At 31.4% G+C, this 26,261-nt stretch overlaps 1 protein-coding gene across 1 annotated transcript in view; it reads right to left on the bottom strand.

Moving 5' to 3' along the window:
- Positions 1–1,069: 1,069 nt before the first annotated feature.
- LOC132942269 (POU domain protein 2-like) overlaps positions 1,070–26,261 on the bottom strand; it is a 42,327-nt gene continuing 17,135 nt past the window's right edge. The window contains exons 3-8 of the mRNA XM_061010540.1: positions 12,397–12,453; positions 10,906–11,024; positions 4,979–5,110; positions 4,732–4,914; positions 4,340–4,652; positions 1,070–4,266 (exon numbers count right to left, since the gene is read on the bottom strand). Coding sequence (XP_060866523.1) covers positions 3,677–4,266; positions 4,340–4,652; positions 4,732–4,914; positions 4,979–5,110; positions 10,906–11,024; positions 12,397–12,453 — 1,394 coding nt within the window. The 3' untranslated portion in view covers positions 1,070–3,676. The remainder of the gene's footprint in view (positions 4,267–4,339; positions 4,653–4,731; positions 4,915–4,978; positions 5,111–10,905; positions 11,025–12,396; positions 12,454–26,261) is intronic.

The raw sequence follows: 26,261 nt of genomic DNA on the forward strand, positions 1-26,261 counted from the left end.
TTCTTCAGTTTATTATCTTGGTCAACTGATAATAAATAAAATAAAGTAATTTAAATGTTTCAATTCTGAAATTCGTGTATTACCTACTTAATTTTTTTTTTTTTGTGGCTGTGCAAATCTTCACATTAAAGTTGATACTTTAAGATAAAATGAAATGTAAAATTCGTTAAAATGAATGAAATATTGACTAAAATAACTGTATAGGAACTCTGAAGTATATAAAACTAAACCCGACATAAATACCGTTGGGTCGCCAACATTGGCATTACTCTGAACTTGATATGCGCCAAGTAATTTTTTTCTCCAGATCCTGGTTACCCCTAGTTTACTCTTATTTTCTGAATAATTTTCAACTTAACTAGTTTTTATTGTTGAACATCTTGTGATATACTATTAGTAGTATTCTACTCATTCTTTTTTTCATTGAACACCATATTAACATTACCACAAATATAGCATTTAAATTCCTTAATATCATTCAACATAAAACCAATACATTTAAATCAGCTAGATGTCTGAGTGCTTTGTACTTTGCACATTTTAGACCTCTTTTAGAATATGGTACGGTTGTTTAGCATCCTTCTACCACCTACTTCTTGCACAATATCAATTTCTCCTTCAAAGTTTTTTTATCATATGCTTCTTGAATTCTTAGTATCCTAGTTACCCACCACGACTATTCATTTATGTTTGAAGTCCAACAAATTTACAAATTGTAACTCTCACTTCAAGACACATTTAAGCTGACTAATAGTTTATAAATTTTCTTTTAAAAGTGTATTGATGCTCCGTATCTTCTTGGAAGTCTATTTTAAAAATCCCTTTTACTCTTCCCCCAACTAGCTTTCTTTTACTATCCTAAGTCTCACCACTCTGTAAGGCCATAACCCCTCCCCCCTCACCACATTCTCAATACCTACGATGCTTTAACAAACCCTGTTATCTAGAGTCTTGTATTTGTATTAAATTGTTTAGCATTTATATTTCAATAAATAAATAAATCAATTATATAATAATTTTCATAACATAGGTATTACTATAATATTTAATAATAATATATGTTAGAAAATCCAAATAAAAGATATGAAACTCAGTCAGTTGGAGTAACTTGTTGTATTAAAAAACTTAGTAAAACACTTTATTATTGCATTATTTCTTTAATGTACGTAATATTTATGTAGTTTTCACAAAAGAAAAATTATATTAAGGATTATTTAACAAAAATAATAATAATAATAATAATAATAATAAATTAAAGATACAGTTATGTACATACAAAAAAAAAAAAAAACAAAAACAAAAGAAATTGATCTACAACGTTTGGGGCAAAAAAAATGTAAGTTAATGCTAATAGGTTAAGTAAAACTATTGTATTTTAATACACATTGAAATTAGAAATAGGGGTGACATGACAGGTAACCAAAAATAAAAAATGAACAAGGATTTTCATTTAATCTTTGTTTTATTATCTTAATATTTTACACATACTAATAAGACTAAAATTAGTGTCTCCTTAACATTTAGTTACCTGACACTTTTGACGTATACAAAACCGATAACACGGCCCCTAGTATTTATAATATAATAATAATAAAAAACACAAATACACTTAATAACTATTTAATTTAACTTATATTTATAAAATTATATATAATGTGTTTGTGTGTATAACATATATATTCATATACACACATTTATATATTAATTAATTTACGTTAACACACCTCTCTATTCTAATGATATGAACAATGGAACGGTATACATTGAAATTTTTGATGTTAAATTTGTTACTGAAGTTGATAGTGCTTCTAACCTTTTTAGCACAATTAAAAACATAAGCATACGTAAAAATATTGTTAAAAGCAAACATGGTCAATGGCCGGTTATTTGATCCGTTCACATTTTAGGGTTAAATGTCTTGACAGTAAACTTTACACTATACATTGTCACTGTGTTCAGTGCCAGGAATCAAAACATTCAAGCCCAACTTTAAATCCACAAAAAACATTTCTATTATAACATTAATGTACTATAGAAGACTATTTTTAATTTTATGTGAGGGGTATGGGATATGTTGGAATTGGCTTTGTAGGCTAAAGAAAGAGGCTGAACACAGAATTGTAGGAACAAAGAAAAGAAATATTAGAATATAAAATTAAAATAATAATTTCTAAAGTTCTTTGTAATAATAGATAAAAAAAAAAAAACCTAAATTATCAACCAAAATTAATAATGTAGAGAGGCTGATAACACTAATGTATATATTATTCTCTACGGCCTAAAGACTTAATTTTCATTGTATGGGATTGATAATGTTACCAATAATTTGTTGGAACCAAACAAAAATTGTTTTGTTCGTTAGCATTCCTTGTATTCCTGGTGATGTTATTAATCCCGGGTTATTGTTTAGGTTATAGTAAGCTTACTGGAATCATTCAAAATAATAACTGGTAAATAATTACTAGGACTTAAAATATGATAAGAATTGATTCATGACTACACAATTGCCTTACAGGCAAGACTTTAGGAACTTTTGTGAAATTAATAAAAGGTGGATTTTAATGATATGTGAATTAAAAAAAAAAGTTTCAAATGCTGTGAATGGACCCAAAAACCGATAATTATTGATTTTGAATTTATTTATTGTATTGAACAAGTTTAAAAAAATCAAAATGTATTAAATATACAGGTTCGAGTTATAGTCACACTAACAAAACACAGCAAACAATGAACTATGAAAATTGTTATTGTCTCCTTGAATGTTTTCATTATATTTTAATTCTTAAAACAAAAAAAAAAGTTGTACTTTTTTCAAGTCTCCAGGTTATGTATTTGTATAATTTTAACATCATTGACACTGTCACTACTAGGAGTATATTTAATCCCAAAAAAACCACCACCTGCAACGGTGTAACAATGAAAAATGATAACGAATTTAACATACATAGTATTCTGCAAGACATCGATTGGTGGTTTTCTAAGACTAATAACTCCAAATATTTTAATACTATAGTTCAATACAATTTTCAGATTAATAATATAATCACTTACACGTATGAACTATCACTAAAACAGTTTTATCGAGAAACACATAAAAAAAAATAATTACATATAAATTAATTAACAAAAGAAAGAGCGCTTGTTAGCACAAAAAAAAACTTAAAAGTTTGATTTTCAGACCGACAATGACATTATTTTGATTAATCCCCAAATTTAATGTTACTATTTACAATATGAAAAGAAATTAAATATTTCACTAACATTGTTACAACAGATCGAAAAAAAAAATACTTATCTAAATTTAAGTTATTAAGTATGATTAATTATTAAAATACTAACCACTATTACTTTGTTTGTTGCAAAATAATAACTATGTACAAACTATTTATACAGATATAGGTATACATATACAATAATATAAACATTATATTGTAATAAATTAAATCATAATTGATTACTTAATTAAGTATTGCGAGGATAGATCTTTTAATTGTTTTTATTTTTATTTTGAATTATTTGTTTCAAATAGGAATCTGTTGCTAATTTTCAGTATGAAAGTCAACAAAATGTTATGTGACTAACAGAGTGATAATTTGCCATCAATAGGAGCCCTGAAATATCTACGTTGGCCGAGCTCATCAAATCCATTGTTTAGAGACGATGAGATGGACCAATGTCACTCACTGTTACTTTGATGGTGGTGATGGTGATGATGACCTCCAATGGATGGAGAAGATACAAGTGCCAGAGGATGTCCAGGAGAAGTTAGCATAGGAAACATGTCACTCTGGTTTTGTACTGACATTGAAGCGGTAAACATATCTGTGTTGGTAGATGTGGTTTGACCAGCCATAGTTGTTGTTGGCGGATTAATGCGTTTCTCTTTTTGCCTGCGGTTGCAGAACCATACACGCACCACTTCTTTTTCCATGGATAGGTTATCGGCCAGTATTGATATTTCTTCAGATGTAGGCTTGGGATTTGCTCTAAATGCTTTTTCTAAAGAATATCTTATAGACGTTTCAATGGACGTGCGTTTCTTGCGACGTCTTCCGATTGCTTCTGGCGTTGTCAGAGGATTACACAAAGCGCTAGGGTTGGTCATTGTACTATCAGCATCTACAAGCCACTTTTGCAACAGTGGTTTTAACTTGCACATGTTTTTAAAAGACAAATTCAACGCTTCAAACCTAGATATTGTTGTTTGAGAGAAATCATTGCCATACAGTTTTCCCATTGCAAGGCCAACATCACCTTGAGTAAAACCTAAATAGAGAATTTAGGAAATTAATAAAATTGATTCAATGCTATTTAAATGTGCAAAATCTAATATCCTTACCTAATTTGATTCGTCTTTGCTTAAAGAGTTTAGCAAACTGTTCTAATTCTTCGAGATCGGTGGTATCATCAGTGCTGGTTTTGGTTTCTGCCAGTCGGCTTAGAGCAGCTGCTGCAGATAAATCCAAGTCATTATTAGATGATTGGGTCTGAGCAGAGTGTTTAGAATGATGGGATGGTGTTGAAGAAGCAGCTGGACGTATCGACTGATTAGGACCATTTCCAACTGGAGAATGCTGATGGTTGTTGGTCATATTTTGAGCCTGTTGGATCTGTTGCAGTTGAAGTGATGCTTGAGTCAATGCTTGGTGAACCTAAATATTACATGTTTTTATTATTAATAACCAGTTAACAATTAAAAATGTATGTAAAATAATTTTCCATTTAATTTACTTGATTTTGGAAAAAAAATGGAGTCTGGTTCTGATGAGTTGCTGTAGACTGTCTCATTAATAAATATTGAATCTGTTGCTGGAAAAGTGCTTGAAGTTCTTGAGGTGTTAGAGAAGATTGGCCACCTGGAGGACTTCCGATCAATGGATTGCTTTGCGGCGATAACACTCCCAATCCAGGAATCTATAAAATATTAAAACATATTAGATATGGATATTGTAAATTTGATAATATATTTTAATTATACCTGTGCGAATTGCTGACTTTGTAGTGCAGCTAATGGATCACTTCCACTTGTTACATTTGCTGAACAATTTCCCGATGGTCCGGTACTGCTAACGCCTGAGCTCGAAGAGCTACCAGAATGTCTGTGCGAAACCTGAAAAAGTAAATAAAACTGTTCAAATATTGAAACATTCATTGCTTCTTAAGAAACATATTTTTTATTTTTTTATAAAAATTTATTATAAATCATTTTCTATAGAATAGATATTTCATTATTATTTAAATGAAACTAGTCACATTCGAAAAATAGGTATAAAAATAAAGAGACAATCATAATGGATTTCTGAATACCTACTTGTAAATTATAGAAGAGTTATGCAAATATTAAAGAGGCACTATAGTGCACTGCAACATTAGGTAACAAATCGTGTACTAAATATGTTTAAGTGTATGGATGTGAGTAAACGTGTAATTTAAAAACAATTCGTTTAAAAAATAAAACATTACCTAGAAATACAAAACGAAATGAAATTAAAGGATTAATATATTATTATAATATTACTCGAATGTCGAACTTACACAAACAGAAATAAAAAAAAACGAAATCCCTATATAGTAACCTAATGGTATATTAACATATACCGACCGGTATGATCACGTTTATTTTGAAAATGATAAACGCAAACTCATGGTTTTAAACAAATATAATAAGTGTGTGAAAATATTTATCGCGAGTAATGCGAACCACCGATTAACAGAAACGCAATCGGAACAAAATAAACAAAATAATAATAATTTTTTTTCTAGAAAAATGCATTTGGTGATTTCTGTGTGGAGGGGCGATGTGATTTCGGGGAAAATTTAAACCGAATAACGACTGGAAAACGTTTGCTTGCGAGTCCGCACGTCATAGTCGGCCGGTCGTCGCAGTTACGCGAGTATTGGCGCGAAAAAACAAGAGTACGTTAAAAGTTCGCGCGTGGTATATTGTCTCCCTCGAGATACACTAAAGTTTCATTGTCGTCAGTGTGCGTTGTGCCGTCGTCGTGTTATAGGTAGGTAGGTACGTAATAATATAATAATAATTACAGTTAGGTAGTAGTGTATAATATTTAATATTACGGTGACTCGTCGTATGGTTTTTCGATCGTATTGTTTACAAATTGTTCAGTCACCGTTTGTATTATAAATGTATAATATTGTATAATGAGATAATGTGCGAGCGACCGACGACGACGCGCGGAAAAACGAAACTGGAAAATAACGACAAACGTGGCGGCGGAGGATACGTGACATTACACGAGGTCAGCGACGGCTGTAAGTACACGATCTAATAATAATAATAGTATACAATTCATATGTATTAAAATACGAAATTGTAACACAATAATATATACACAATAATGTCGTATATGATAGACAATTTGGATGGATAGGCAAAAGCGCAATACGAGTGGAAAAAAAAAAACGGTATTATTATTATTGTGCGTAATAAACACACATTTTAGGTATATGCACCGAAAAAACTATGACTTGTTTTTTGTAACCGAACACCGGCTGCTAGTTTTTTATCGAGTTTTTTTCATTATTTCGTTATAGGTGAAGGTATAGTACAGTATAGGTGGTACACGCGTCGCGTCGGTGGCACGCGATCGTCGTTGTTTTTTTATCTCGAACGGTTTTACATTTTTCCCCCGTTTCTTCCTTATCTTTTTGCGTGTTATAATTGCGAAAATAGATATAGCAAATGCGTAAATCTCTTAAAAAAATAATATCCTACGATGCGAATACATCTCGATTGATCGTCGAAACGGATAGAAAAACAATGCATGCACGCAAACACACACACTAGGGTGCTCAGATTTAAAAAATAAAAATACAGTACACATTTTGATAACGTATATGCACCCATAAATTCATTCTCCAGTAAAAAATTGTATTCACGGTATTATAGTCCATGCTATAATGTTTCCTAAATAACCAAACTATTTTTCTACCAATAAAATAGGTGTAGCTGCTATTATTGATTTATTCCCGAGGTCGAGTTAATTTGTTGCCAACCGTTAGCCATAACCATTGTATTTGTCTAACCGTTGTGTCCAAATTAATAAATTATTACCATAGGTTTTTTTACCGATAATAATTGGGTTTTTATAGGTGATAAAGATTTATTCTTGAAGAAAATCAAATTAAATAGGAATTATAAAATATTTAAGTTCCCATTATTGTCATATAACTATATAAGGAATAATTATAGAACAATCATGATTATCATATTACGATTTAATTGAATACATTTTTATACTGGTTTTTTTGGTTTCAGTTAGGACACTAGGCTAAAAAAACAGTCCTGATCCTGTATAACACATAACGTCTATAATATTATGTGAGTGAGTATAGATTCAGGTATATAAGAAGTGTAGTGTTCTAGTGTGTATAATAATAATTGACACGTCCGACGTCGGCGAGAGAAAACCTTTTCGGGGAAAATAATAATTTTCCATCGCCGCCATCTTTACCGAGACCAGGAAAAGCCATTAGGAAGAACGCTGGGGCCTTATTACGACGGGCGTTGACATCGCGGCGGGGGTGGGGAGGAGTAGCGCAGAGTATAGACCATAGTCTATATAGGTACGCGTTTCGCCAAAGTTATTAATCAATTTCTATCAACCGGTAGATATATACAGTCTATGTGTGTCATTGTTTTAGTTGCCTCGTCGAACGATGTCTTTTACGCCATACGAGCGTGCATGTGCGCGAATATATGATGGCTGTCAAAATTCCTTTTATTTAATTATAACTTATTTCCCTCGTCGATGCGCGGTGTTGTTTTTGGGCTGTGCGGCCACGTGCGCTTTAGGACGTAAGGCATTCGGCGGCGAGACGGCTATACACCAAACTTTCGTTGAGATCTAATGAAAAAATAATCATTCCCCTAATATACCCTCCCTCTCGCCCCGCAGTTGCCTTGCCACCGCAAATATCGATATTCGTATAATCGTAATAGAATATTGTAGAAACGCGCAAGTATCTATATAGGTACCGTAAGTGGAACACCTCTTGTCTGTGATAAGCGTAATATAGGACGACAATAATATTATACGAGTTCACTTATATAAACATATGGAACGAGTAGAAAACAATGCATGTTTTCATTTGACCGGTCAGACGCAGTATTTTCGAACTATCGTGTCGTATTTCGTCCCGATTATTTTTAATATTATTGTTACCTACGTTCGAATATCGGCCAAAATGCTGTCGCCTTTCTACCCGCAAAATTCTAAAATAAACGGTACTACAGCATCAACGGTGACAGGACAACATTTCTATATCATATATTGTAAAAAGAAACGAAAATCGTAGGTACGTTTCAAATGGAAATTCGAGATGGTAAATTTCGAATTAGAATTTTAAATTCGAACGCGGTATAATAATATAATCTTGGATGTCGAGTAAAAAAAAAAATTGTATATAAATTGCGGATAATATAATATAATATGGGATTCGATAAGTTATATGTGTGTAACTGTTCAAGACAGTTCGTATGTGTGTTTTATTGTGGATACATATTCGATGAGTTCCCATATATTATATATACCACACACAGCATGTTTGCTGAAATCGAAAGGGGCGATTTTTTGCGCCTTTTATGAGTTTTTTATTTATTTAAATAGCATACGTCGGGCCCTTATTTTGACCGCAGTTCGCACTCTTTTTGTGCCGGACTATATTAAAGAAGGGTCGAATATTAGATAGCCTCGAGCCACACATATTATGTATAATATATATATAGGAAACATATCGATGTATAATCTTCAATAGACTGTAAATGTTTAAATATTCGGACGGAAGTAGTCTAACGCGTATCAAAGGCATGTTGACCGGACACTCGGAATACATTACAGCGATATAAGACATCGCATTATTATACAATGAAAACAGATCGGACTATATAACAATATAATATTATATATATACGGTAATATGTATAAACACCGCTAACCTATATATTAGGCGTGTGGAAAATTACCATTTGCGTACATATTATATATAATATAGGGGCATTATACCTATAAACCTATATATGGGTGCTTTGTGTGTATATTGTATATTATAAATGTTAAGTCGGAAAATGATTAATATATCACATTAGAAATAAATATAGAGTGAGCTGAATATAACTCGTCCGCATTAATACATACATTGTACGGCGACTAGAGAAAACTAGAAAACCTAACGCGCCCAGGATAATTTTTTTCCAACGACTTGAATAATTATCCGGCCTGTGGGTTAACGCCCCCAGCAGATGAGCTCCAGTATGGGTATACATTAATAATATGAGATACGATATTATATTATAATATCATATTATACATGATCTGTATATATGTGTGTGTGTGTGTGTGTGTGTGTTTATTATAATATACTACACAACACATAGAAACGTCGAATTTTGTGCGCGTCGTTATTTACAAGCGCGCCGCCGCCGAGGCCGTCGTGATTTCTCTGCACGAGCGTTGTTGTACGAGAAATTACAAACTATACGGATAGGTTAATACCTGCGCGTAATTAGTGGCGGCGAGCGTGGAATTTATTAAATCGTCGGGTAGCGCAAGCAGTTTGCAGTGCGCCTCTAATCGCGCCCGTCCCCCGGGGCTCCGGTAAAACACCTAACGACAAGGCGTAAAACAAACACCACCCGACACTATGGCTGACTATATTTTGTACACTTAATATATAATAATTTTAAACCTCGAGTACGTAGCGAGGTTTGTTTTTTTTTTTTTGTGTGACGTTTTAATATTATAATTATTATTATACATAATATTTTGTTGGCTATAGAGTCTAGGTACACGTACGCGAGGCCCCGATGGTTATATTAATATGTTGTATGTATAATATATATGGTACATACGTATCATAATATAGTATTTCCCATAGAGTATAAATGTATAATAAAATATAATAGGTATACACCGTGATATTCGCAGCGACCTGTTATGATATCGTGTGTTCAAGACTTCAAGTGTTAGGAAACATAAACGTATCGACAATCCGTCATACCTATAACTATACAGTTGGTTGTATAATGCCTACACAATGTGGGCGTAATCTATAAACGCATTTCACGAATAATCATTGTGATTTGTGATAACTGATAAACACGCGGTTAGTTTTAAATAACGAAAAGTAAAAAATCTCAAGTATTTATTAATGTCGTTTGTACGAATAATATTTCGATCGATGATATTATTATCATATTATAACAACGAACGAGTCCTTGCACAAATTGTCCAATTAAATGCAAATTTTTATTTTAACTTCGAGTATAGTTGATTAAATTGTAGGTATGGGTACACAATATAATATAGTAGACAAGAGCTCTGAGCTAGTGCTAACGTTATAAACAATGTGTGCAGTGTACAAATATTAAAACATGTTCAAATATGCAATTACCTACCTATATTTTTAAAAACATTCCACAATATTGTAATGCATAGCAGTTACTGAACTTATGAATAATTAAGTGAAATAGGTGGTTATTATCATATTATTTTGTTGAAAATATTTTTCCAAGTATACCTATAAAATCTCATTAACGGGAGCTGTGTAGCGAAGATATTTTATTTGTTATACTTATAAGTCACTTATATACTATCTAATTTAATAAAATAAATAAAATGTTAAGTTAAAGTTTATTTTAAGCTTTATTATTTTTTATTATATACCTATTTATATCGATTTATTATTTATTTTGTACATTATTCTTTTGCATATTTTGCATATTTAGAATTTAATAGAATATATTTAGGTAAAATCATATTTTTTGCAAATTTTACTTTGACTTTTAAAGAATATTAGCATCTTATTTTTGCTATGTTAAGAGAATATTTTTACGATAATACTCATAATATTTTAGTTATAAGAATATACTTCATTAAAATTTACCAAGTTTAATGCTCCAATTCTGTCTGGTGATCCATCTGAGTTGAGCAACAAATCACTTCCAGTACTGTCCTCGCTGTGATCAACGATATCTTCCACCCTTTCCTCATCACCATTATCATCTATAACACAAAAGACAATATTAATCACAGTTTTATAATGGAAAAAAAATTGGTCCATAACCGATTTCAAAGTTTTAACAAGCTTCGTACTAGACTTTAGTACATTCAATTCATACATAAATCATTTGATGTACAATACTTTTTGTGTTGCTTGGCTCGTGCACGAAAGGGGTGTCATTTGACACGAGCCTCACCCTTTTTGTAGAAAGGGTTTAAAAAAAAAATGATTGTCGAATAATTTACGCTTCTATAATACAGCACCATGATTGGGCCGATGATGAATTGTGTGTAGGGACAAAAGACGATTACAAAAAACTAACCCCGCATCTAAGTCGTGTACTTTTGCAATTGGTTAGTTATGCAAACGAGGGTTCGCATTGAACATGGCTTCCAACTACCCTTTTTTAACTCGTTGAATGCGCGTAACACACGCCCAATTTATAAAGCCAACATAGTTTTTCTAGTTTTACTGACGTTTCAATTTTTCTCGGTTGTAAGCTTTAAGTTATGGTTTCGTTAATAAACGGATTATATTATACATTGTGTTATTTTATTTTTATTTTAAATATAATTTATTATTATAGATGTAATGTTTTTTTATACCATTTTATTAGTATTAGTATTATCTACATCCTATAAAAATTAGGGCTGAATTTTGATGACCATTGTTATTGAGGGTTGCACCAGATTTTATACCCAATCAGTAATGTCAAATACTCTGTTAATTATGCTGGTGCCCGTATGTCTAGTTTTGTTGAATATAAATAAAATAAATATATATAGGTACCTAGTCTAAGTGTGCTCACTAATGTTAAAATTAGGACAAGTTTTGAACATTTTCAAAACTAGTATTATTATCTTTACAAACAAGGGAAAATCTTGCTGAATCACTTTTACCCCTATATGCGGGCTAAATTGTACTTTTTACTTTGAAAAATAAATTTCGTTCAATGTCAATCATGAGAGGAATATTTTCCCATAAACGATTAGGGGTAGATTTTAAAGCCAAAAATATAGTTTTACGGGTTCACGAGCACACAAATTGAGCCTATGCTATATGCAGTTTTTATATTATATGCAGAAATATAGGGAGTGAATCTTTTTTACCCCATTTTCACCCTCTTATATGGTTTTACATTTACTTGATTTTAACCCCTGAAGTTATGATCGAGGTTAAACCAGATGAGCTGTATGCTTGTATATTCACTATACGATATTGTTATTAATCAAATTCAATATTTTATGAGTACCTATGTAAAGTATTCACGGTAATTAAGTATAATATCGTATATAAGGTAAACACGCATACAAAATATTTGAGTTACACTTACCTAACCTAATCTAACCTAAATAAAAGTATTTCTAAACTTACCTTCTTCAGGAGTTGGTGATTGAGACTTTTCACTTTTAATACTCTGGGCATCGATACCTGTAAAAAAAAGAAATTATTATCATTACACTATTTTACTTCACGGTATAAAGAGGGGTCTGTTTCAAAGGGTTGCGGGCTCGTGCTATGTGGCTGTTGTGTTGTGTTTCTGTTCCTCGCGCGTACGCTGCCTAAAGGGAATCGGTCGAGTTTTTTGAATAGAGACGGCACGAGATATTATACAAGGACCTGATTTATACACACATTTCCTATTGTTAAGGGACGTGACCAAAGCGGTTATAAGCGAAGGGTAAGCTATTGACAAAATACAGCACGTGATATCAGTAGCTATTTTTTTTATTATTATTTTTAACAATTTCCAATTATATAATCAATTTTTTTTTTTTAATAATAATATTCTTAAGTCAAAATTCTATAATAAAATATATTATATATAAAATATATTTCCCATGAGTAATTTCAAGTTTGTTAATGATCAAAGTTAATATTATATAAGATCGTTTAATTTCTAAAACTAAACTCTGCTGTTAATTTCCCAACGGACTTGAAATACCAAACCTATATAAAATAAAATGTATAGCAAAAAAAAACTTTTACCTATACATTTTTTCATATCTTACAATAACTCGGATCACGTTTTCACAATATTAATACAAATGGAAACTCGTTGAAAATAAAACGTGAAAAATCTAACAGCAGTACGCCAGTACCTATATAGCCAAAAATGACCACAACGAACGTATGAAAATTCACGGGTTTCATAAGAAAGACTTAGGGATTCTCAAAACACATTGAACTATTATACAAGACGAGTGAAAAAAGATAAAGGCCATAAGTAGTATGTATTCCCAAGGGTGACATTTCGTGTTCGAAAGTGCGATTTAGTCAGAAGTGATGTGTCTTATTTATACGAACGTAACGCGCCAAAAAAGACAACCCAAACACCCTATGGCCATTTATTACGTTTAACCTCGGTGGACTATATTTTTTTGTGTATAGGGAACCCCTTAGTTGAGGGGAAACAAACGCGAAAGGTGATGGGAAATTTAAATTTATACACCAAAGCGCCTGTCGAACGAGTCCAATAAGTCAGTTAAATATAAATAATGGTCAGTCGTTAGTTGGTCAATTTACCTCTGAAATTCCACTTTTGAATTTTATACCAAGGCCATATGAATTAATAATTTCCTTGCGATCGGGATGTATATACGTTTCAAAAAAGGGGTGGGGCTGTCTATCATGTCTGTTTTTAAATTTGACAAATTGTATATACGCAACTTCAATCCAATAAAAAATTCAAGAGCACGTCTATTACACACTTTAATTATTGACAGTGGATACTCAACGTCAAGTTAAAAATTATTTTTATAAGAATAATTCAAAATATAAAAATAAAACCAATTTAGTTATTATTAACATGAGACATTTTTGGATTTGATGGATACCTACTGTAAAATTAAAAAATGTTTTCTTATTTGTTATTTCTAAGGCATCAACATAATATGATACAGAATCTAAAAATTATACAAAATACCAGAATAATATACCTAAGCATACTTTATAGGTCATAATAATTAAAATATTGACAAAAAAAAAAAAAAAAAAAATGTAAAATATTGTCATATTGCAATATTTAACAAACATAAATTAGGTATGTTATTGAAATTTTGATTTTTTTGGCGTTATTCATAAAACTGATGTTGTAATTAATCATCGACCACATATTATTGCAGAATACTGAAGGTGTAAAATAGCTCTGTAGGTTTTATACTGATAATAGACAAAATATTAGTTAGATACAAGTAATAATATTAGGTTGGTCGTTTGTGTCTGTCTACATGCAGCGGACAACAATTATTTTTCTAATAATATATAAAAGGACCTTTTGATTTCACTAACTGGCAGAATGACTCATTTAGATATTGATCGTTGTTTGTGTGTGACATATTCTAATACCCTCGCAAATAAGAGCGACCGTGCATGCGTAATCCATATACATATAGGCGAAAAATCCCCAAAAATGAGGGTAGTTTTTGTCTCGAAACTGGATATATGTACATGGAATACATTATAGTAATACAGCTCTGTGAATGTTTGCCGCACGTATATTCATTATATTCCCCAATACATCGCAGATGTTGGCTCGGGGGCGGGCTGTAATATAGGGGTCAGCAAATCTTGCATATACGAGTGAGCTGTAGTCTGAATCATTCACCAAGGGAGAATAATTTGAATCGGGAGTTTTTTTTTATGAAAAAACAAAAATGAATAAATAAATAGACATCAGCAGTAAACAGGCCAAAATACAAAAACATAATTTGAATTTCCATCGAAAAAGAATATAAAATTTAGTATTGGCGAATACTATTTTAATAATTTAAGCATGGTTCAAAAGGTTCACCCTAAACAAATAAGTAAAATAGCTACTATATACGTTAAAAACGAAGGGCTAAAATAATACCCCCTTCCTTCACCACACTGCTGGCCAAAAACGTCGGAATACCTATCTTATGTATTCTGGTCACTACTTCCATAACTAGGCTGTGGTATAACAGTATGTAAATTAAACAAAATATTTCAAACACACGGATTATCACGACATATTTGGTATACATATTCCACGCGCGTGTGGCTTATAATATTTAGTAGGGTATTAAAATTGGAAGGATGTATTATATTGTGTGTGTGTGTGTGCGTGTGTATATTTTTGCATTATATATTTCCAATAACACCAGGCTACCCATTCATTGTGAAAATATACATCATACAAAATACCACCAGCAGTTTTGAAAATGCCGATTCAGGGTCGATACGGACATTTAAAATGTATATTTTATTATTGTACACATTATAATCTTCGACACATGTGCACAGCGTACTATCTATACATTATATGCTAATCCTGCCATCCTGGGCTGACCACTTGGTCTGTATCACAGGTAGAAAGACCGATTTCTTTGGAAATAGCTTGAACAGACCCCGGTACCTGACAAAAGACCGTACCCAACGCTTATACACATTGACCTGCAGATATTTTTGTATTATTATGATTTCTACGGAGAAAAAAAACGTGACTATAGGTATATTCTTATATAAAAAAAAAATATAATTTTTTCGAGTATTAAGTTTACAAACTATAATAATATATTTAACTGTTATATTGTGTAAAAACAGAAACACATTCAAATAAAATTAATTATAGGTACGAACGTAGTAAAATGTTTTGGGGGAAAAAATAACTGGTAGGTGCAGTATAACTTACTAGGTTGGTATGTTTTATACTTCAGTTTTTTTTTTCAGTAAGTTGACAAAAACTATAGCTCTTCTCCCTCTTCAAAACTCCCTTTTCAATTATTTCCCATTAACTATTTCATTATGGTGTCCACTACTACACGCATATAAGTTATCAGCCCCTTCCAAACACCCCAAACGGCAAACTCTAAAGGCCGTTAATAATAAATATCTTTCCTCCCCTACCTCAGACATTAGTTGAAAGTTCTTCATTCCCTAAATTGAGAACCAACATGTGCATAATAGTTCCGTCATCTTGAAACCGAGTATATTATATTAAACGTTGATAATATTACTCTTTTTGTAACAGAATTGTAAGTACCACCTATTATATATATGAGTAAAATGATATAATTTTTGTAAATGGAAATTAGAAACTCTGAGAGCCACGGACAAGTTCATATTACGTCTTATTAAATTCAACAATCAAAAATATAAAATAAAACAACATAATATAATACGGAACAAACAATGTAGAGTTATCATAATCGTACAAGCAATAAGTATCGACTTCGTGTCTATGACTGGTCACGTAATATAGAAGAAAATAAAACGTATTAGGAAAGAATAATTTATATTCCTTAGAATAAAACTTTCTCCAAGTTAAATATTTTATTTTAAAGTAACATAGAAAGCAAACTAACTATCGTAGTTTTAAATTATAAGCGATTTAAAAATTTGAAATACACAAAGTTATCATACCTAACAAAAATATTATGCTAAACAACGTGTAATTGGATACTTGCCATTGATTGAACGGTATACACGATTGTATGAGTCAATAACGTTATTATGTTTACATTATTATTATTTGACAATAGATAGTTAAATTTTAAATTTTTGTTTGTTATTCTTATACGCAAAATACTAAAATGTAAGCATTTTATTGAATAATATTTACTATTTTGGTTATACTAGTCATAATAAAGTATAAAGACTTACTCGGATAAGAAAAATATTTAGTGATTTCAATAAATGGTTCCATCGTTTCTATTTAAATTAATATCACAGCCATAAACATTAAAACACGTGAATTACAGGAACGATATTTACGGAACGAACAATTCATCAACACTTAACGTACTACACTATTCAATTATATATATTTGAACCTAATTTCGACGTTATTTTATCCCCACCCACGTTAAAATGTTGGCTTTTTTGTATGTACACCGTTACAGATTTTTATTACCTGCCTAAAATGTAGTTTCTCTACCTTCCCAATGGGTTCAATTGTATCTCAAAATTCCTGCTGAACAATATGTAGGTTAAAAAAGTAAAGACCATCACAAAACATTTAACGTGAAACACAGTTTGGGTGTTTGACACACGTACCAAACGCCAGTGATTCATACTTCAAAAACACCTAATGTTTTATTCAAGGAGAAAGATGTATAATATTATGAATACTCGGTATTCATAATGATTTATACCTGATTGTTATTAAAATTACAGAAGCGAATACGAATACGAGAACTAGACAAATAAAAGTCAGACCATATATTATTTAACATAAAATTTAAAAACAAAATACAATTGTAGCAATAATAATTTCACAATTTGAGAAACCCTGTAAATCTGCATGCAATACTTGAATTCAATACGGCTTTACACGTTTGAAATTCTTGGCACCCTGCTGATTATTTTTGAATAAACATTTTTCAATTGAATTTATATGGGTAGCGTTTCGAGATGATTCTCCCTTTGATGTCTGTACCTACCTATTTTACTTACCAAATACCAAATAGCTTTTATGGTTATCTTCCGGTTTCTACCAAAATCGTTTTTAGCAATCATTCTTCACCACTAAAAAGTAAAATAAATCGACCCCCAACGTTACGATATTGCGACGTTACTCATTTCACGCCTTTTGAACATGATCACTCGCCCTTGGCCAAATACAGCTTATTTATGATGTCCACACGCTTGCTTATATAGTATGTACCTACTTACTTATTTAACGAAAAAACTTCTTTAAAACACTGTAATGGCGTCATAAGAATTTAGTCACTACAAATATTTAAATTATCTGTTATGGATATAATAGTATTGACGAAAAAATCGCGGATATTATCAATAAATATAAAAATAATATTTTCTGTTTTACTAATAATTATTCAGATATGCGAAAAATTGTTTTCAAACAGAATAATAATACTTGTTGAACTTGGGTTTTATCGCTCAGTCCATTTAACTACTACACATCGTTATGTCGAGGGGCTGAAAACGGTGGAGAAAATCTGAACAACTAGAGGCCTAAAACGAAAAAAATGACCGAATATAAAAAAGGGGTGAATGATACACAAGCACGAGTTTATGATGGCATGTTTTCATCGTATTACAAGATGTGCCACCCTCGCATACTCGTTTGTTTTTTTATGCGCTTTTCGCATGTCTGCACATATAAATCAGAGATTCGTAACACCTGCTGTTGAAATGCAATAGTCCCTTAATATATATAAAAAAAAAATTATACTACCGATATCCTTGCAATGTCTACATTTACAAGGCCACCTCTTGTATACCCCATGCAATCCAAGATATTTTCATTGTTTTTTTTTCTTTTTATTCTAGCTCTCGATTACTTAGACCGTTCTTTTCTATACAGCAGGTGTGTTTAAGTGTGCATAACTAATTTGTAAAATTCAACTATAGTTATAAATAATTCAGCGTTTTTATTTTTGCAATAAAATGTAATTTTATTTTTACTTGAATAATAATAATTGTTGTTAAGTTTTCAACATAATAGGTATCTACTCGGAACACAATTTATTTCGTTATTATTTATGCGCATAAATAAATTATTATTAAAAAGGATGTTGAATAACAAAATGGTAGCTCGCGAGTCGCGTTTAGCTTTTATATTTTATTATGCCCGTGTCACGTGACAAAATTTCCCTTTTTATTATTACCTGTATATTTAATAGAAGGGTTGAGTGTAAGTAACGCATGCCGACATATAGCTTGTGCCAGCAGTAAAACCCTTTTGCAGTATTTTCAATCAATGAATAGCGAAATTGTTTATACTATGGTACGTGTAACGTTACTCTCTTTTTAACATGCTGGATTTAATGCGCAGTAGTTGTTTTTCTATTCATAAGGGGTGAAAAAAGCACCCTATTGGCTCGAGCTATTTATTCAGCTCTTTTATTCATTTTCATATACCTGCGTTAAAAAGGGTAAAAAAACGGTTGGTTTTACCACCTGCGTCACGTGCTTGTGTCGAAATGCACACCCTTTTTTTGTCATCGAAAAATGTATTTATAAAAAAAAATTATGTATTATAAACTTAAGATCCCGGGGTGTTAGAATGCTAAGGAGGAAGTGAAAATTAAAGGGAGGTTCATTAATTCAACAACATATTTCTCGTAACGGATTTTTTAAAAGTACACAATGCCACAATGGTATCCCTTTGCGAAACCAGCCTATAAAAACCGTTATGCAAAAAGGGGTGATTTTAAGGGTTGAATATATATGGTAATTCGTTACCTGATTGGTTTATGTAGTTCAATGAAAAAAAAACAAAATGGTGATTCAAAAAATAAAGTCGTTGATAAGTTTATTCAAATCATTTCTGTTACCTCTACGTTTTATTAGGTAAAAGTTGGAAAGTATAGTATTATATGAACGAAATTAAGTTCCCAGATGGAGTCAACAAATTCGTGTTAAGTGAACTTTTCAACGTTAAGACGAAAATAATTCAATCTTTCGCTTAAAAAACGTAATTTAAATGCCATTGACCAACCCTAAAATGCGTTCTATACACAGACTTATAGGTTTTTTTTATATTGTCCACCGTAATCGAATTTTGGCCGGACCCTTTCGCACGTTTCTTTAGAGTTTTACTTTAAGTGCCTTTCAATTTCGCACCCATTTACCCAAGTAGGAGTTTATTTTCTAGCTAAAAAAAAGGATAAAAAACAACCACTTGGCCTTAACAGCTGTTGGCGAGTACAGGGTAAATAAATAATAGGAAGTGAATTTATTTCTTTTGTTTTGTTCGATTTCGAAATGATAAAAAAAATCACTCAGAATTCCGTACACAGCCTTTGACGTTTTTTCAAAGGGCTGAGGTCAACTATATATATATATATATATATATATATATATATGTGTTTAAGAAAACCAGTCACATAATTTGAACTAAATCCGATTGAAATGTAAATAGAAATAATTCGGCGACCAAACGTCAGGCAGAGAGCGAAAACGATGAATTCGTGCTTGTGTGTTCAGTGTTCCCTCAATAATCTAAAGCAGCCGAGGGAGTAAAGATGGAAAATAGGAATTTCAAAAGGTCAGTGAGGAACAATAATACGAGATAAGAAGAGACATGGCAAAGGGCAGATAGCGTGGATACAAAGGCCAGTGAATTGGAAAAAGGGGTATGTTAAAAAACCCGTCCGATGATTGAATATATATATATATATATTCTTCGTGTCCTCCCCCAATTTACTTACGAGTACATATTGTGAGAATCTAGGAGTAAAAGAGGGGGGGATGTCATATGTTTTTTTTCTCTTTGACCGTAGCTTTTCTGAGTTTAATTCTATTAAAATACCAGTCTAACGCTTCACATAATGTTTGAAGTTTTAAATAAAACCAAATTGAAAATACATTAAGAATACATAATGATTGAATATAAATATATAATACTTAGTTATTATGTAATCATAATTTACACGATACCTTTTAATAAAAATAATAATAACTGTTAAATAATATTATTATTTATTATGTACCTACCAACAATAATGCAAAGGAAATATTTGAGATTAGCAAGAGAAGTATAGCTAGGTATATATATATATATATATATATAGAGTCACAAACTAGGCATATACCAGCTACTTATTGGTTTGGTACTGTTAAGGTATTTTGAAATTAGAAAAAAAACACTATAAAATTGAAAGTTTAAGTAATTTTTGTGTTCTTAATATGTTTTTATATTCATAGTTCCTAACCATGGGACAAAGAGTACGAGTTTTTGCAATAAGTACCGATTGTTCGTGTGACGACGGCACGACGCTTTCTTAATTGCTTCGCTGATCAACTTATATGCATGGGCTTCATTATGAATAATATTAACATTATAAGTACTATTATTATGATTATTCGAATAGTTAGGCCACTATTTTTCCTGGGCGTTGTTTTGACAACACGGGTTTTATTGCGTAATCCTTGTGCACAACACAAGATGTAGGTATCACACATATCACATTCATATAATTCCTCGCTAATACATATTGATCGAAAATTGCAAACACATTATTTTCGTTTTACTTAAATTTACTAATAAGTTAATGAGTGTAAAATAATGAACACGTAATAGGAACATAGATAGAAATAATAATTAGACTGGCAAAACAGTATGACGTATTTCATAAGATATATTATACGCGCACGCGTATGATAAATAAAAAACAACCTTAATATATTTTTTTTATCTAATTAAATGATTGAAAATTATTTCAGTAATAATACTATTACATAGAGGTACCTAGGTATAGGTACCTATTTATTATTGAAACTATAAAACGTAACAATATTTTAAATAAATGACGCATATTACCATATCGCGTAAATACCATTTAGTAAAAATTATTGTTAATTATTTTTTTTTCACATCACGTACCTACACTGGATTGTAAGAATTATATACCTACCTAATAATTTATTGTCACGATTACGCATTTTGTTTTGATTTTTTTCTTACAATGTACATCATGATAGTTCATAAGCATGCACCCGTGCTATCTTGCTATTATAATCGTGAAAAACGCTGTCTTGATTTACACGCAGGATTTTTTTTTTATATTCAAGTTCTACACGGATATAATATGCGTTTTTTGGATGGACCCATTGTGCCGAGCTATACCTACTGGTCTTTTTTATATGCACGCAATATCGAATGTATTCTTTCTAAACCAACACAGCTGCATTATTTTTTTCCGCATAATATTTTTTTTTGTGCATGGTAAAAATCATACTACCCCCCACATAACACGCACACACACACGCACGCACTAACAGTGTACGCAGAGCAATCACAATCGGCATGACATGTGTGTCTGACATTAAAGATACATTGGCGCAGATATATATTATACAATGTGTAAACGGTAGAATGAAACCTAAGAAATGTTACGTGAGCATAACCTGGTTTACCGCGAAAGATAAGTAGGTTTAAGAAAAGGGGGTAAAAAACGTTATTAAAAAAAAAATCGATTGTTGAATGTTTAACGGAAAATAAATTATACACATCGAATACATCGAATACATTTTATACTAAAACGGTTAACCCGATTGGTCTTGCATGTTTTTTATACACAGGGTCTCTATATCGTATACAAAAAAATAGGGATCGAATAAAATGGCTGTTTTAGACGGGAAGGGTTACACATTATGTTAATAGGGTACCGTCTATCATTGGTAATTTTTTGTATTAACAGAATCGAACAAATGGCGTTGGGGTATATACAATTTCCGTTAGCGTTTGTATAAAAGTTATTTTTTATTTTTGAAACAATTTTTATTATAAATTTATTATAGGTACCTATATATAGTATAACATATAACATACCTACATATTAATATCCGTTAACCGTTTTTTTTAGCTTAATTCTTATTAGTAAACTAACGATAAAATTAATCACACCACAACACTGTAATAGGTATACATTATAATGTATGGTAGTTTTCCATTGAATGTCTATCAATGGATAAATGATTATAATTTATAATAGTATACGGATATATAGACAGATACAAGAAAAACGAAAAAATCTATGTAAGGATAAAAAAAATAGTCTCACGCATTAATAATGACAAACAGCTGATCTTGAATGTATTTAATGATATTTTATATTTTCCTGTTTTGCGAAATACCACCGCGAACAGTCCTTCCTATTTTTTGGATTTTATAAAAAAAAAATTAGGGGACTTGACAAAAAAAAAATCCGGAACCACTTATCTTTTTAACCCTAAAACCAAGTTATTTTCGTACCTACCTATACAGTATGCGGCAGGGGGTCAATCTCCCTTAGAAACAGAAAAAAAGGTGGCGTGTTTTTAAAGTATAAAAAATATCCAGTATTACGCAAAAAAACAGTAATTCCCACGAAAAAATGTCCCTACTTAAATAGTGTACAGATTTTTTTTTAAAGGGGGAATCGTTTAATTCAGGTTAGAAATATTTTTTTATTATTATTATTAATTCAACGGTACCTATATACGCGTATATATTATATTTTTTTTACTCAACTAAGGAATATATTTTGGGGTTGTTTTTTTAGTAAAAAAACGAGTTCTCACGGTTTTATTTTTATACCACGCAAAGGTAGTGTTAATTTTTTCTACGGTTATTGTTTGCAATAGATTTTTTTTCATAAAAAATCCCGTATGGATGATCAGTTTCCAAAAGAGAAATTGCCGGTTTTATCCATGGGTATGTGTTTGGTTATGTATATATGACGACAAAATACTCGTGGGTATTGGATTCGCGAACACCTGACAATTTTGACGAAAAAAGAATGAATAACTCAAACATGTATTCGTATTTATATATAATCCAGGAAAAAAAAATACAACCCAGATAACATCGTCTTATTTCTTTTCTACTATTTCTTTTTTTCATCATAGTATTGAATTAACAACATTTGAAACTGTCAAACAAAGGACAAACGTATATTTTTTATAACAATAATAACACACTGATCCTAATTCTTAGTAATAAAACCAAACGCGCATTTATAGAGTTTTAATAGGTTCAATAGTAGGTATATAAAATATTTACACAATTAATATATTGTACATATTTTACCTTTAGATACACAGAATGGTCGCTTACTTTATATGCAATTTAATAAAATTTTAGGTAAACCTATTGTTTGTCCTAGAACTAGCACCTATTCGTATTACTTACAATCATCATCGACGTGGGTAATTCTAATTGAAATTGTAATTCCTGATTTTTATGCCATTGCGGATGGGTTAAAATGACGCAAGTGAAAATGTATTATATTGTATAGTTACACTTTTCGGCTCGACCGCGCGCATTCGATTCGTTTGTGATATCATCATTAGTTGGAAAGACGGATTATTATTTCCCATGTGAGGTAATTCAATACATTGTCACAGGCAACGGTTCGTTTAATCGGCCGCGTCTTGGTCGATTACGCGACGACGGCAGATTCGTCACCGGACACGGGGGTGTGCTCTTCCGACACGAAAGCGCGCGTAGGTGTTTTTTAACGCAAGCTTTACGGTTCGAGAAATTCCAAGTGAAAAATACGGATAGAGCGATAGAGAAAACCCGTGTAATCGCAGTGACCTGTAAAAAACTCGGTACGTGTTTTTTTTTTCCTCGACAATTTTTTCCGCGTTTTTCACCGTCGAATAAGCACATACAGCGGCAAAGGCATTGACGATATTGGTGTTTACACAAAGGCAAAGGCCTCGGGCGGGGGTGGTAGTAAAAACAAACAGAATTCCCAGAACTCCTCCCGAATACAATTTCTGCACCGTGTTTGACTTATTTTTATTATTAAATTTTCTGTTCCGGAGTCGCTCCGGGGCGTTTCTATTCCGACCCGCCGGCTGTATGCACTACAAATCCTGACTGTTTTCTAATAAAATGATACACACACGGGCGCCGTGTAGTTTTTAGCTCTTGCGTATACGTTATTCGATTTTCAGAGGTCGCCCAGTTCATTCTTACTGCGGCGTTTTTCTTTCTTCCGAGACCGAATATTATTCGTACGTATATATAATAATAATAATAATAATAATAATAATAATAATGATAATAATGTATACACACATAGACCGGCAAGGACATTGAAATGTGCAGCAACATCAATCAAACGAGATCGTTAGCTTGTACCTCGGCGCACATTCGGCAATTAGTCGGTGGCCGACGCAGGAGTCTCACGTTCCTCTTTTCAACCATATACATATAAGTTTGTTTCTTACCATCACATTATGCGCTTAATATTTACACTATTTATTTGGGTATTTTTTTTTAAATCATTATTCAAAACGTTTAGCATAGTGTGTGCAGGTATGCTACTCACGTAAGATTACACTTCCCAAGCAAGCACATCATATAACCGAGACAAACATTAATTAGTATCGTTAAATTTAGGTATTTTTGCTGGAGGGAAGGCATAAAAACTTAACTGCGCATCATTACACCCTGTATAAATTCGCTAGATTAGAATGAACATTATACCTTCCAGTATAATCCTCCCACCATAGGTACTACTGCATTGCAAGGCATAGAAATAAAAAAATAGACACGTTGCAAACGCTGTCATATAAATGAAACCCTACCTGTCAGTAGGTGGATAATACAATACGCGTCAGTATTATGATTGGCAAATGAATATGTCAGACGGGGTATTTTTTTTAAGGGTTTTCATAAGCTCATTTATATCCGGTACGGGGGTGAAGGATTTATAATAAAAATTCAATTAAAAAAAAATTAATAGGATTAGGTTAAAGGGTATCGAAATTATATTAAAGGTATACCTACTAGCCGCCATCAAAAGGAATTCGATATTTTCAACTACGCTGCAGGAAATGATAATAAAGAGAAAAAGTTTTTGGGTGTCATGAAATTATGAGTACCTACCTACATGTTTAAAACGAATGCAATGTTGAGTTATTAAAGAAAGAAAAATAGATTATTATTTTATTCGTGATGTCATTATTATAGTTAATATTATAGTTTAATACTTTTATCTAACTAGTCTGAAGTAAAAAAAAATAAAGAAATATAGATTCAAACAGAAGCTACTATTTTTAAATTTACTTTATTTCAAACCGTTAATTTATATTATAATAAAATAAAAATATGTTTTAAGAGTTACGGCACAATAACACGTCATTATTTAATTCTGTTCCTCTTAAACGCATTTAAAATCTTACAAAATGTATTTTTCCTATAAAAAGTGTGCCATGACTCATGCGTGAATTGCATATGGAATTATACATTATTTTTATTTGACATTAAACGGAAGTTTGCAATTATTTATTAAGGTCGTGTATAAGTTAGTTTTAGAGTAAAAAAGAGTAAAATACTGGGTGCATCTTTATTAAACAAAGAAATTGTTTTAATTTGTAATAAAAATTAACGTTTAATATGGGTAATATATTATTATAATTATATAATACATTTTGTAATTAGTGTAATTTCAATGCCAATAGGCAAATTATTATGTCTATGTGTAATGTGCATACTGCATATATTATGTAAAATATTTTAATACCATAGTTATTGTATGCAATAACGTAATTTACCAACAAATTGAAACATTCCGCATTAACAATAAACTGGTTAGCTAGTGAATAGATAAAATAATAAACGGTAAAGATGTACCGAAGTTAATTTGAAACAATGTTTTAATCGATGGACGCGACGTCGTATATAAAATGAGAAAAATATACCTGAAAATAAAAAAAACAAACAACTCGAAATACCTTTAATATAATCGAGCGATTTTCTCGGCACGAATAATAAAAATATGGCAGCTCGTGTCCCGTTACAGACGTATAAA

Source organism: Metopolophium dirhodum, chromosome 4, assembly GCF_019925205.1.
Source record: "Metopolophium dirhodum isolate CAU chromosome 4, ASM1992520v1, whole genome shotgun sequence".
NCBI classification, from domain to species: domain Eukaryota; kingdom Metazoa; phylum Arthropoda; class Insecta; order Hemiptera; family Aphididae; genus Metopolophium; species Metopolophium dirhodum.